The sequence below is a fragment of the Tuber melanosporum genome, assembly GCF_000151645.1.
Source record: "Tuber melanosporum whole genome shotgun sequence assembly, scaffold_66, strain Mel28".
Taxonomy (NCBI): Eukaryota; Fungi; Ascomycota; class Pezizomycetes; order Pezizales; family Tuberaceae; genus Tuber; species Tuber melanosporum.
Genome location: NW_003299113.1, coordinates 257,397 through 270,219, shown reverse-complemented (window position 1 = coordinate 270,219; position 12,823 = coordinate 257,397). Strand labels below are relative to the sequence as shown.

General features: G+C 48.4%; 2 protein-coding genes; one reads left to right on the top strand and one right to left on the bottom strand.

Annotated features, from left to right (window-relative positions):
* Nucleotides 1–8,021: 8,021 nt before the first annotated feature.
* On the top strand, nucleotides 8,022–9,341 carry GSTUM_00010075001 (uncharacterized protein; the record flags this gene model as incomplete). The annotated part of the gene is made up of 3 exons (XM_002841046.1): nucleotides 8,022–8,375; nucleotides 8,437–8,766; nucleotides 8,829–9,341. The coding sequence occupies 3 exons, from the start codon at nucleotides 8,022–8,024 to the stop codon at nucleotides 9,339–9,341; spliced, it is 1,197 nt and encodes a 398-aa protein (XP_002841092.1).
* A 1,062-nt stretch (nucleotides 9,342–10,403) lies between these two features.
* Nucleotides 10,404–11,886, bottom strand: GSTUM_00010074001 (uncharacterized protein; the record flags this gene model as incomplete). XM_002841045.2 has 1 exon in its annotated part: nucleotides 10,404–11,886. Exon 1 carries the CDS (start codon nucleotides 11,781–11,783, stop codon nucleotides 10,404–10,406), a length of 1,380 nt encoding a protein of 459 aa, XP_002841091.1. The 5' UTR covers nucleotides 11,784–11,886.
* Nucleotides 11,887–12,823: the final 937 nt, after the last annotated feature.

Genomic DNA, 12,823 nt, shown 5'->3' with positions numbered 1-12,823 from the left:
GATCTTCTCGACCTCCGGAGAAACAGTACTGGCATCGCCAGACACGCCTGGGTAAGCAAGGGGCTCCCCAACCGCGCCAGCCCATTTAGCATTGCCCGGTGCGTTAACGGGATTTTTGGGATCTTCCCACAATTTGGAGGTCTCCGGTTCGTTATCCTTGATACCGTTGAGAATTGGCATGTGGTATCCTGCGAACGGACACATGGAAGTTCTGAAATCACCACATGGGCTCTGAACGTTCGCGAATCGCTGCAGCCTATCTTCGTATCGCTCGAGGATCTTGCGATTGTACAGTGCTTGGCCTTTCTCATGCATGACGACGACTTCACCTTGCTCAGTCATTTCCTGGAACGGGGAGTTCGGCGGCAAGCCGGTAGCGTATGGCAGCGTCATTGGAAACTCGGCAAGCGGGTTGGTCTCTCCGCCTGTGCTCTGCGGGTGCGGTCTGAATATTCTGCGGCGGGACTCTGCAAGCAACATATACTGCTCTACGCCTGCCGAAGTAGCGATCTTTTCTTTGATCTTGTTCAGGTAATCGATCACTCGCTGCGCAAAAATGTTGTCGTATTTATCGTCTGGGAGACTGATATTCTGTATGAACTCGTGTTCCGGAGTTCCTGGGATCTGTGCTTCTTGCGTTAGGCTGATTGCTAGGCGTAGGTCCTCACTGAGGGTGTAACCGTCACCAACACGGTTTGTTGTCGAGGGAATATGTCGCATTAATTGATGTTTACGCCAGGAATAGACTGGGTTGCTATTTCATGATGCTATTTTAGTATTCGGGATCTCGAGTGACGGGGGATGACTCACTAAAAGTCTACCATCAATAATGAGGACAGTGTTTTGTGATCCAATAGCATCGAATCTCTGACACTTAGATAGCCTTGGTAATCTTCTAGGCTTGTAACTAGAATCGTCCATGGGGACTGTAATGGTGGTAAGCTTCGCTGTCATTAGACAAGGGTGCACAGGGTTAATATTACGCACCTGCCCTTCGTGATCAAACGCCACCACCTCCGGCGTCCAATTAGCGAGCGTCTTTAGCGCAAAGCCACTGTTCTGGATGGTAGCGTTATAGTGTTTGGATGAAACGGGGCCAAGTTGGGGTATCTGCTCGTAGTAATATTAGCGCGCGTCGCTCACGCTACCGATCGATCGAAAGGGTACAATTTACCTCGAAGCCAGTCGTGCCAAGAGATTTAACAACATTCTCTAGAGCCTGGGAATCGTAGAACATCCCTGGTGGCGTCCAGAAATCACCTTCGTCTGCGATGACTACCTCTGAATTGACGCCTGCTGCAGTAATATTTATTGTGGTCGTATCTAGGATGTGCTGAACCCAGTCCCGGACGTGGGTGATTGTTGGGTTAGGCGCATTGATAGGGCCAAAGTCCTTTCGCTCTCGCGCAGTAAACCTGTAAGAAATTTCACTTTAGAACAAGCTCTGGATTGCCCATCGCGGAGGAATTACCATTTGTCTGCTGCCTTCTTAACGATTGTCTCCAAGCGTTCCGCGCCGGCAAGGAAGTCGAAGCTGTTGAGATTGTTTGAAGGGTGGAGTAATGGTTCGGTACGGATAGGTGAATCTGGTGGGAATGTCTGGGAGATATTGAACTTCATGCTATGCCAATGGACCCATGGGAAGTTGAGCTCCTTCATGACAAGGGTTCCATTGACGTGTCCGTCGAATGGCCCCTTCCCTCGTGTATCTGGCTCGAACGCATCACCAGAGGAACCTAGGTATAACCAGCTGGGGTATTTCTCAGACTGTTTGGTAAATTTTATATCGCGCTGCACGCAAACACGGCAATTTTAGCATGGTCTGAATAATTACCAAGGGGAGACGGAAGAAAGGTATCACACCTGATAAAAGTTCAAGCGCCCGGAGGTCGGCTCCCAACTTGCCATCTGCAAGAAAGCCGTCTCACTGTCGAAGGCCGTGCTCCCAACAACGAACAACGTCGGCATGTTTCTCTTAAACGCCTCCGGCTGGATGTGGTTCACGTCTGCCACGATAGCATCCTCCGGCCACCCCCGTGGGTTAGTGGTGGACGGACTCGTGGGAGTAGCCACAACCACAAACCTCAAATCTCGAGAGATGTTTGCATTCTCGGGCCTATACTCGAGATATGTTCCATCACCGACTGCGAAAGGAACCCAAGTCTTATGAGGGATAGTGTCTGTAAGGAGACTTCTAAAGGTAATAGGGTACTGAGAATTTTCGTTGTCGACCAGATACTTTCCGAACCAATCTGTCAGGCCAGCGGCCACAGGGTCTTCGATGAGTCTGGGGGCAAGGTCGCGACCCTCAATCAGAGCGTATATTTGGGATGGCATGATGGTTTGAGGTATCGGTAATTGAGCGGAGGAAGGCTGGATGGGGGGAACCCTGGGGGTGGAGATTATAGAGCTGGAAATGCCCTTTAGATAAGTGAAATAATTGGCTCCTCGTTGAAACCGGGAACTCTAGGCTGAAGTTGTTACAGTTAGGCATACGAGAACGAGTGCCTTACCCCATATACACCACCCCAACATGGCACGGAAATGTAGTAAAGAGCAGCCGTCATGGAAAACTGGGGAGCTGTTCGGTAGATCACGGCGTATCACTGCTCTAGTAATTTAGCTCCAGCCTTCGCAAACCTAGACAGGTTGTACCGAACCCGTGCCGATCCACTGCTCCCAATTTTTGTTAATCCGCAAGAAAGTGTTGATCCCCATCTCCCCCTACGGCAGATGAGGCGCCCCCATTAGGACCGCATAAACTACACGTTCCGTAGGAGTGTGCTATGTAGGCTAACTCGGATGACATCTTCTAAGCTCAGCTGAGCTGCTCAAGCACCGTACAGTCGATGGGGCACAGAGGAAAAAAGAAAAGAAAAATCAATCATTCGGTCATTCAATCCCTTGCGAACAAAGAGTCTTCCCGTCTCTGCGTAACATGGATGCTCGTAAATACATACGGGCATGTACGGGCATGCAGACCCTGGTGAGTTCGGTGCAGAGAAAGAGTTTATTGAAGATCGAAACACGAAGATCTGCAATGCAATTGACCAATAATAGGATAAAATAAACGCTGATTAAGCTAAGATCGGATAGGAAGGAATAAATCAAGCTTGAAAATAAAAACGCTCAATTGACAGCTTAGGGAGGGGGGTGCCGTAGCCCTTTGGCTAATCGTCTAGCTGGATCTGCACTCGTTTATCGTTAGAGCTGATTGGGGGGGTTGCTGCGACTTGTATAATACTCGAGCGCTCGAGTAGAGTTTCTTGTGCGAGTACTAAGGGTATTCAAAGTTGAAAAACTTGAAAAAACTTAGCTTACATCACTGTTTCATGTAAGCTTGGCACACCCAGAAACAGTTAATTTACCATTACTTTACTTTACCATACCATACTTTTTTTTTGAGTAGATATGGACTTCAAGAGGTCCGTATCTACAGTTTAACTGAACTCTACCAGAGCCTAGACTTGATACATAATATGAAAATAATTTTTTTTAGGAATCAGAAGAAAATTCTAAAATATTAGAGCATACATTGAAAATAATTCTCTACTTTCTCTAGCAATAAAACTCTTTATTTTGGCTTTGCCTTAACAATAACAGAGATTTTATGGTATTGGTAAGATCGGTGAAAATATCTATACTTTACCCTCAGCTACTGTGCCTCAATACACTCAAATATGCTACCCAAAATGTGCGGATGCTATTGGCTAACACCATAAGGTAACCTAATGCAACTTCCCGTGTTTACTCATTACTGAAAAATCATCTTTTCAACTTTGAATACCCTTACTTAGTACAGTACTCGAGTACGGCGCTAGAGGAATTGAGCCTTCCGCTAAGAAGTTGGAGTTTCCCCTCCTAGCAAGCACTGTTATTTTTTTTTTGTTTCCGCCGGGGCTGAAAGTTAGTTTTCTTTTCTTTTTCGGCGCGATTCCCCCCGCTTTATCCAAAGAGGGGAATTCTGGAAGTTTTAGCGTGGAGGCTCGGTCATTCTAAATCTTATACTTGTAGCACCACGCCCTACGAGTACTCGAGTACTCGAGTATCTGTAGTCTCGTGGGTCTGCCGTACCTTACAAGTACAGTACAGTTACAATCGGTGTCACCCAAACATAGATCTTTGGGCACCATGCCCCGCAGATTCTTTCCCGCTCACTTTACCCCCCCCCGCCTCCCTCCCTCTCTATAGTAAAGGATTGAGGGACGAGACATACAGAACTCCATCCTTAGAAGCAATGCTTCAGCTATAAGAGTAGTGTAGCTACAGCGCTTGAACACTTACCGTGTGTTAGATCGGCAAGTTGAGTGATCGGTGAGGGGAAATCACAGCCTACCCCACTTCCGGAGAATTTAAGTTATTCCGTGTGCCTTACCAGAAAAGCCCCTCTAGCGCCTGCATTGGCGGTGGTTTTTATGTTACCCAAATCATTTCCTTCTGCGCTGCTCGTAGTGTCTCACATCTGTGTTATGCTGGCCGTCTCGACTAGCGAGCAGGAAAATGGTAAGACCTCGATGATATGATGGCGATGAGAAGCATGAGACACGACACCCCGTGCCTAAAAGACTGCTCTCCTTGTCTAACTGGAGAATCATCTGGAAAGTTTGTTCCGGGGAATAAGCCGGGAGCGTCTCCGGTTGCCAATTCACCTTCGGTTTGGTGTTACAAAGTACGCCTTGTGGAATCGGACATCGAGGATATTGGAAAGGAGGAGGAGAAAGAGGAGGAGGGGAGGGGTAAAGAGTGCAGATAAGGGCGAAAGAGCTGCAGTGGAGGCGTTGCTTTGGAAAACCTGTCGTGAGGGAGTGTTCCCTGCGGGCCCCGCTAGCCTTTTTCATCTTCTCAGCTGAGAAGGGTTGAGGGTCCTTTTAGTGGATCCTACTATCTGCAATGTTTTAGTGACCTGTATTGCGCGGACTAGAGACCAGTAAGTATTTGCCCCCCACTTCAGCCATTATATTCAAATATTCGAGTTTAAGTGATGGCTAAAAATGCTGTTAGCGGGACTCCACTCATAGTGAAGAGAGGGAACTGGAGGGGAAGATCCAAGCTCTAGGGTCCGTATGATTTCTTATGATACTTTGGCATTGATAGCGGTCGGAATCTACCTTTCCCATTCACTGCCGTAATTTGGAGTTGAACTTGTTGGCTGGGAAGAATTGACCCGCCCAGGCGTTAATCGAGGGTAAACTACTATTATAGTAAGGTGGATATAAAATCTCCCCAAGTCGCAATTTATGCCGGACCACCACACCGACGTAGCCCAAGGACTGCTTGCGATAGCCTTATCGGGCTAAAGCTGCATTAGCGAACCTCAACCCGAGACCCCGCATCTTGCAAATCCTCAAGCACTGTGGCCGCCTGAATTCGTCTTCCCTGACATTAACCCTTTCCGAGAATCAGCGCAGGGCTGAAGCCCCCCGACCTACTCTTACCGCTTGCACAAACCTCGAACCAAAATAAGTATCATATGATATTTCTCCACGAGAAAATCTTTTTCGATACCATGCATTCTTGTGCATATCGTACCTCTCGGATACCGCACCATTCTTGGCCAATGCATGCCATCTAAAAGGTTTCGCGTAACAACAGATAGGGGGTACTCGCAGACTGTCGACAATCCCTTTATTCCTCAGATAACCCAGGGGAATTTAGGGAGATTGCGAGGGGAAACAGTTGAAAATATCATAACCCGAAGCTCCTGGATACCATTTACCCCCCTCTAATTTCTGAGTGAAAGTTTTAGTGGTCTCCTCGGAATTCTTGGCGCAGCTCATCGCACGAAACATCATAAAGCGAGGGCCGACTGACATAGAAATAGAATAAAAAAATAAAAAATCCAACGGCTCATTAACCAGGTTATTTTTTGCCTATTTCTTCACCATTTTGTGATAGACGAAGTGTGACACTTTTTCGATGGGGAAATTTGTGTCCGCAAAGTTCTAGTACCATCTGAGGCCGGATTGGTATCGGTTAGGATAGATTTATATTGATTAAAGTCTGGTACTGTACTCGTATCATACCGGTCTAATGCATGGCAAAGTCTTGGAAATCTTCAACTGAAGGATTGCGGAAGCTATGATATTTACTTGGGAAAAAAGAATACGAATAGCCCCTATTAAATCTGCCATCAGGATATCATATCATACTATCATAATTATGATCTCATAGATTGAGAATGACTTTCCGAAGGAGTCGTCCCTAGGGCTGAGGTTGGTGGATACCTCGGGTGCTGCGGTGCGAGAACTTTGCGGATACGGGTGTATATTTCCCGGCCGATGGTACTGTGCAGTATCCGAAAGGTTTGCTTCCCATTCCCCACCTGTTCAAGAGGCGAGGAACAACCAATTCAGTAATTAACCCTCACCAAAGATAGAACAGAAACTGCCGCATGTGCAACGCCAAGGCCTGGTCAAAACCCAACTGTAATTGAACATCAAGCATTTCCGGGGGAGAATGACGGCTTTTTTGCTCTGCTTCTTATCTGCGTACGGTAAGATACCGCGCAGTAGCTGACTTGATAGGATTTTTGTGACAGTTGTAGCATTTACCACTCATTTTGGATTGTTCGGGAGTGGGGCGGGAGTCTTGTGGTTTTTCTCTCCTTGCTGATCTTCTGGGGGTTCAGCTCGCTTTCTCGTCCTGTAGGGCGCCGTTTTCGTCGATGGTTCTGCGAGCACCGTAAGGTATTCATCACAACAGAGTGGGGTGGCTGCAGTGGAGTACTGCACTCAAGTAGTCTATCAGTTTTCTGTTGATAGTCGAATCGTGAGTTGTTCGTATGCACTGGCCCCCGGCGAACGATTCCGTCTAGCATCTGAACCGATTGGGGCCGCTCGAAGATCCCTTATGACTTACTATCATAGATTAAACGCTCATATATAGCAAATCTGACAGACAAGGGCCTTGGTGGGATGGTATGAGCTCATTAGGATTCCGCATATCTTTGCCGAATTTTGTAAGCTTCCGATCCGATCACCTAAGCCTCCTCTAATGAGCGCGCAGAGTGAGGTCCCAACGGGCCTGGTTGGAGGGAAAGGGGAAGAAGGCCGATACCGATACCAACGGCTTGAACATCCGGTGATGGTTATGCTACATGAGCGCTCGAGTGCGGTAGGTCATCATCTACCGTCCAGTATCATGCAATGCTCCCGGGCATCCCGGTTGGCTATCGTCACTTTCGGGCTAACTGGGACTCCACTGCCGACACCTTGCTAACTACTCGTAGGCTGCCGCAGAATCTCGAATAATTGGACCATGTGCTCGGTAGTCCAAAATTTCCTTCTCTGGAGAGGGGTCGAAAATCTAGGAAAAAGGTATGCCCTTCAGCCCCTCCCTGTTAGAGACATAAAAAAGCAAAAAAAAAAAACCCCTTCCCAGACCTTGCCAGAGGGGGCAACTCGAACGACATAGCACACTGTTCAATTATCTGAATTTTTGTCGCATTGCATGGAACGTTGCCGGGCCGTCTCGAGGACGCACCGTAGAGTACCGGTACGTCCCATAGTCTAGGGCCTTTCTGGATAGCTTTGCTTGCGGTAATCGCAATCTTCTGCCATCTGAAATTTAGATTCGAACGAGGGCCATCAATGGCTGACGTTAATATCCCTGCGAAAGAAAGCAGGCTTGACGCATCTCTCGGTCGACTCTATGACGGACTGAGAAAAATCCCTCGAAGCTCTGGGTGATCACGACACAAAGTTTCCGTCACGATATTCAAGGGTTTCCGGGCTGAAACAAGCTGAGAATGTCCCCGTAAATGCGCTAATGATATGTACGTAATTGGACCTGAAGCAACTGTTATGAGGGTTGGTAGGGATTTGCCTGTATGCAAGTAAGCGAGACGACTGAACTTCTGAGATATTAAAGTCTTCTATGGATACTCGCTCACGATATATAAACACCAAGGTCCCCCACTTGTCCCCCCTTATCTCACTCAAGTCACCAGCTCAAATACTTCTTCATAAAAAACTCGCCCATACAAATATACACCTCACTTTTCCCCACTATCAAAAGCAGCTATGACTACCCTTAAGTACTTCAATCCCCCGGCCTACCTCACCGACCTCACCAAGGAGAATGCAAGCAAATGGTCAAAAGACTACATTAGCAATTGGATGGACCAAAGCGCCTCCACCGCGGAAGTCACCCAATTCTACAATGCCACCACCCACGCAACGGAGGGTGAAATAAACACGAAGATAATTACCTGGACGGCATTTCCAAACACTGTGAAGCACAACACCCCCGAGAAAGAAAGATGGAGGGTCGCGGACTCCACCAGGGACAATCAAGACGAGTACTGCGAGTGGTCCGTTCTCCGGAATGGGAAAGGGGAGATCAAGAAGGTTGTGTTTACTTGTGAGGGTCCTGAGGTATGTATCATCCCCCCTTCCTACCATCCTAGGTGATATAGGCATTGAAAGAGTGGATTAGTACTGGGAAGCATTAGCAACCTTCCAACCCGACACCCTCCTGAGACTCTACAAAGAAAACAACCCAGAATACGCCAGCCAGATCAAGAGTGAAGACCTCTACATCAATAAGTCACTCCGCTACAATCGCAAGAACAAATGGAACAACAACACAACCACCGGCTCAATAATGCATTTGATCCAGGGCGCGAACACACTTCAAGCTGAAATCCAACTCGGCGCAGACGCAACCGTTCTCCGTGTGGATTCTCAGGGCAACCCTATTCACGATTACGATCGCTTGATCAGGTGCAGTCAATACGGCGGCATCTACCGGAATTCCGACCCAACCGTAAGCCTTACCACCCCCCCAAAACACACCCATCCCTCAGCGCCAAGCTAACTTTTCCACAGATCGGCGGAAATGTGAATGACCTCGCCTGGCAAGGGCCCCTCCTAACGCTGGCGGACCCGGTGGGTCTCTACATCGACTCCTTCGATGGCAGTCAATTCGAGGCACCGGACGAGGAAGACGTCCAAAAGTTCTGGAAATTCACCCGCGGCACACCGGCGGATTCCTCCCGCGGCCGCCCAGCACACTGGGTCCGTGCTGTCTTCGAAGTTCCCAAATCCTACGGGTACAATGTCTCCGCCATTAAGGATGCCAATGGTAACAAGATTACCTGGGGTAGTCAGCTCGCTGATGCTATCCAGATCAGGCTCACTGGGCAGGCGGCCGAGATCGGGAAGCATCTTGGGCAGAAGAGGAGGTGTAAGTCATCGGGGCTGGAGGCGGCAGCAGCCACCACCGAGGTTGCCAGTATGAGTGCTGCTGCCAACATCGGTGAGGACGATACTCCTGAGCATCTTAAGGGTACTAGGGCTCATGGGTTGGATATTGACGCGCAGGGGTATGTGTGCTATTAGCGGGCGTAAAAGCCGTTTACTGAACGGTTCAGGGGGTTCTTTGAATTGTATTTTTTCCGTCGTCTTGGGGTGCCGGGTTTCGCCCGAACCCGGATGAAGGGGGATAATAATATAATTATCATATTTCTTATGATATTATCATAGAAAACCGCTGAAACCAGCCTGACTTCATGCAACATCTCTTAAAATGCCGAAAATCCTAGATTGATCTATAGCATATTACATTGCTCGCTATGGCAATTGCTCCCTTTATGACTTGACTTCTTTGCTACGTTTGGCGCTTTGTACCCCAAGGTCGGGCCTTGCTAACCGTAAAAACTCGAATAATTGGATCGTGTTACATGAAGTCCAAAGTTTCCTTCTGAGAGGGGGGGGTAGGGGGCCATGAAAGGACGCTGCCTCTCTCCCCCCTCCCTGGGTTGGGGAGTGGCAGAAACTTCTCGGTATATTCGAGCTTTTACGGTAGTCGCAAGCTCGGATTAGTCTTGGATTGGGTCCAATACACCCATGTTTTCGAGTAATAGTCCGTGACTACACTCTTAATCCCATTTGATCTTGTCCCAAACCTAAGGCACTACCTACAATATGAGAGTGATGGTAGTATACCTATGGTAAGTCGGGTGCTGATGCTGGTAGTTTTGCCGGAGTCTCTCCAATATTGGTCGGGCGAGACAGCTTGCTGCCCGTGATGATATCGTGTGTATCAATGTGAGAGGTGATTTAGCCCTGTAGCGTGGACCGTGTCTCAATTTACGGTTAACCTTCAACAGGTGATTTATGTTTTCCTGGTGTAGACCTAGGAAGTTGAAACGTGTTATCAATAAAAAATCCATTTGTATCATATTTGTGGTCAAGGAGGAAAAGGAAATGTTTAAGACTCTTCCGGTTCATATCCCTTGGCGGTGTCTCCACACAACACACCAGGGATAAATGGGATGACCTGCACTGAGGGTAGGGGCAGCATCAAAAATAAGCGTTCTGGCATAGCCCCTTCTCTTGCTATCCCGGCTATGATATAATGCTAACTACACCCAGTCTATTCTATATTGCGCCCTCCATCTATCACGGCAAACTTTCCGTCCAAGCCGCCCTCCACGTCCCCTCCGGGTTGAAAACGAAGAAATAAAAGAAGAGCAATCCTCCGGCATACGTAAAAGCCGAACTGCCAAAAATTAGCACAGGCTCGAGCCGCGCCATAGACAGACACCCCTCCCACCCCTCCCCTTTCCAGAGCAAACGAGATGCATAGACAAACGCGATATAAGATACGAATGGAAGGTGAGCTGCTCCGAAAACCCAACCGCTGTAGAACACAGTGGTGGTAATGGTAACGTACATGATGGCCATGAGGAGACCGATAAAATTGGAGACCCCAGTCGCACCTTTGTGGCCCGGGGCCTGGAGTCCAGACATGAGGGAGATCCCGATGAACAGGGGCATGCTGTCGGCCCAGTACATGAGCGATGACGAAATGGTCAAAAATGCGGCGAGGCGGAGAATGAAACTTGGGACCGTTTCTCCGTCCCTTGGCAGAAGCTTGAAGTCATTCTGCGTTTTCCAGAGCAACTTGTACACCCCGGTGAGGATCGTGATGCTCTGAAGCAAAAATACAGCTCTTCCGACTGATTTTAGAATAGTCGGCGTCTCGCTCTGAGATGACCCCAGAGGGACCCTCTGGCGGGGCTCCGTCGTAGCACGGCCCCCACCGAGGCCCTCACCGATTAGCAGGATCATTTCCATGATAATCCATGAAGCGAAATATCCAGTCCCCAGAGAGAAAGACATTGGAATGCCATGGAAGCCACAAAGCTTCACATACTGCAATATCAACACAACGGAGAGCAGGTGCCTGATTGGAGTGTTATAGAGACAGGTCTCAAAGCGGCCGAGTAAGGTCACAGTCCACGGACCGCCCTGTGGGTCGCAGTCGTTGTGGTCCCTTCTCGTACGATGACGCATTTCTACCACCTTTTGGGTAGAATTGGGAATACGGCAGATTGCGCTGATGACATCTCCTGTATTTCTGCAGTGGTCGAGTATCTCGTATAGTAGGAGTAAAGTGTCAAATAGCGATATGAGCGGTCCAATCCGAATTCGATGGCGATAGGCGGGCTCGAGTCCAAAGGCTGAACCGATCGGATGGGTCATACATGCCATGGACAAGGGCATTATAATCCAAAAAATACTCATACCGTTAATTTGGGAGGTGGCAGCCTCTACCTTCGATGGTAGTGGAACATTGAGAGGCGGCTCTGGCGCATCCGTTTGGATAGGAGCGCAGAGTATGGTTTTGTTGGCGGTAACGGGAGGGAGAAGCGTTGGTAGTTCTGTCGAACTGAGGGGCAGGGAGAACACAGGAGATAGCAAGGGTGAAAGACATGAGAAAAGCAAAATTGGTGTAACGAAGGCTTTAATGTGGATTTCGCGCATTGAAGGTTTCATCTGCGTCAGGTCCTTGATCAAACAGGATGGCAGGGGACTTCAAGATTGAGAGAAGTCGGGGCAGTGGAGTTGCTTTATTTCACAATTATGTCTCTCAGCCTCGCCTCCTCTCTAATCAAGAAATAGGAGAAAACTACAGCTACTTGTATGAGTTCGCATAATTCCTACTGAATGCAGGCTGGATCTCACATCTCCTCCATCGTGGCTGGGTGCGGCGTGCAGAAAGTTGTTCATATGTCAGCCCTACATTTCTCACCAATGGCTAGCGTATATCCCCTAATTATTCAACGTGAGGAATCAAGAGAGCAGATGGTAGGTCGCTATCAATCTCCCGCTCGTATCTGGGAATACCGTTCTTCTGCCCTTTCTTTGCTTATTCTCCCCAATGCCTTGGAGGTTGGATATTATGTCACGTCTCGAAAGAAACACCTCAGGTACCGCAATATATTGGGAGTATGATAGGTGTTAGAGAAGTAATAATGTCCAAGAAATCGATCCCTAGGACCAGCAACGCAACAGAGGTCCCTTCTTTTTTTAAAATCGTCTTTCTGTTTGGGGTTGAACTTTAGAAGTGAAGAAGAAGGGATGGGGGGAGAGGCTGATACGGATAGGAAGCCAACTGGAAGAGCTAAGTTACCTGATAGACAAGAATTACGGTAAGATTAATCTGGAACCTCTCGGGATAACCTTAGCAATAGGTAATAGTCCTAGCACTAGGACGGAAGGTGAGGTTCCCGGATCCGCAGTGTGGGAAGGGGAGAAACACAAAAAGGGAGGTGCATCAGCGGAGTCTCGGGGGGCTTGGGGCAAAGCTTGTTTTTTGATTACAACATTCGCCGACGAGTATCCTTGCTTTCGTCTGCGAGGCCAATCGACACATAAATTCAACCAAGCAGAGACCACGCAAATGCCAACGGGGAGTGGAACCTCATAGGGCTTGCATGCAAGGTTTTGCTCATGGTGGCTGTGCCATTTACGAGATCTAAACAGAAACAATGAGAAATAGCGAGAGAAAAACCAATGATTATGTCCTCCTACGT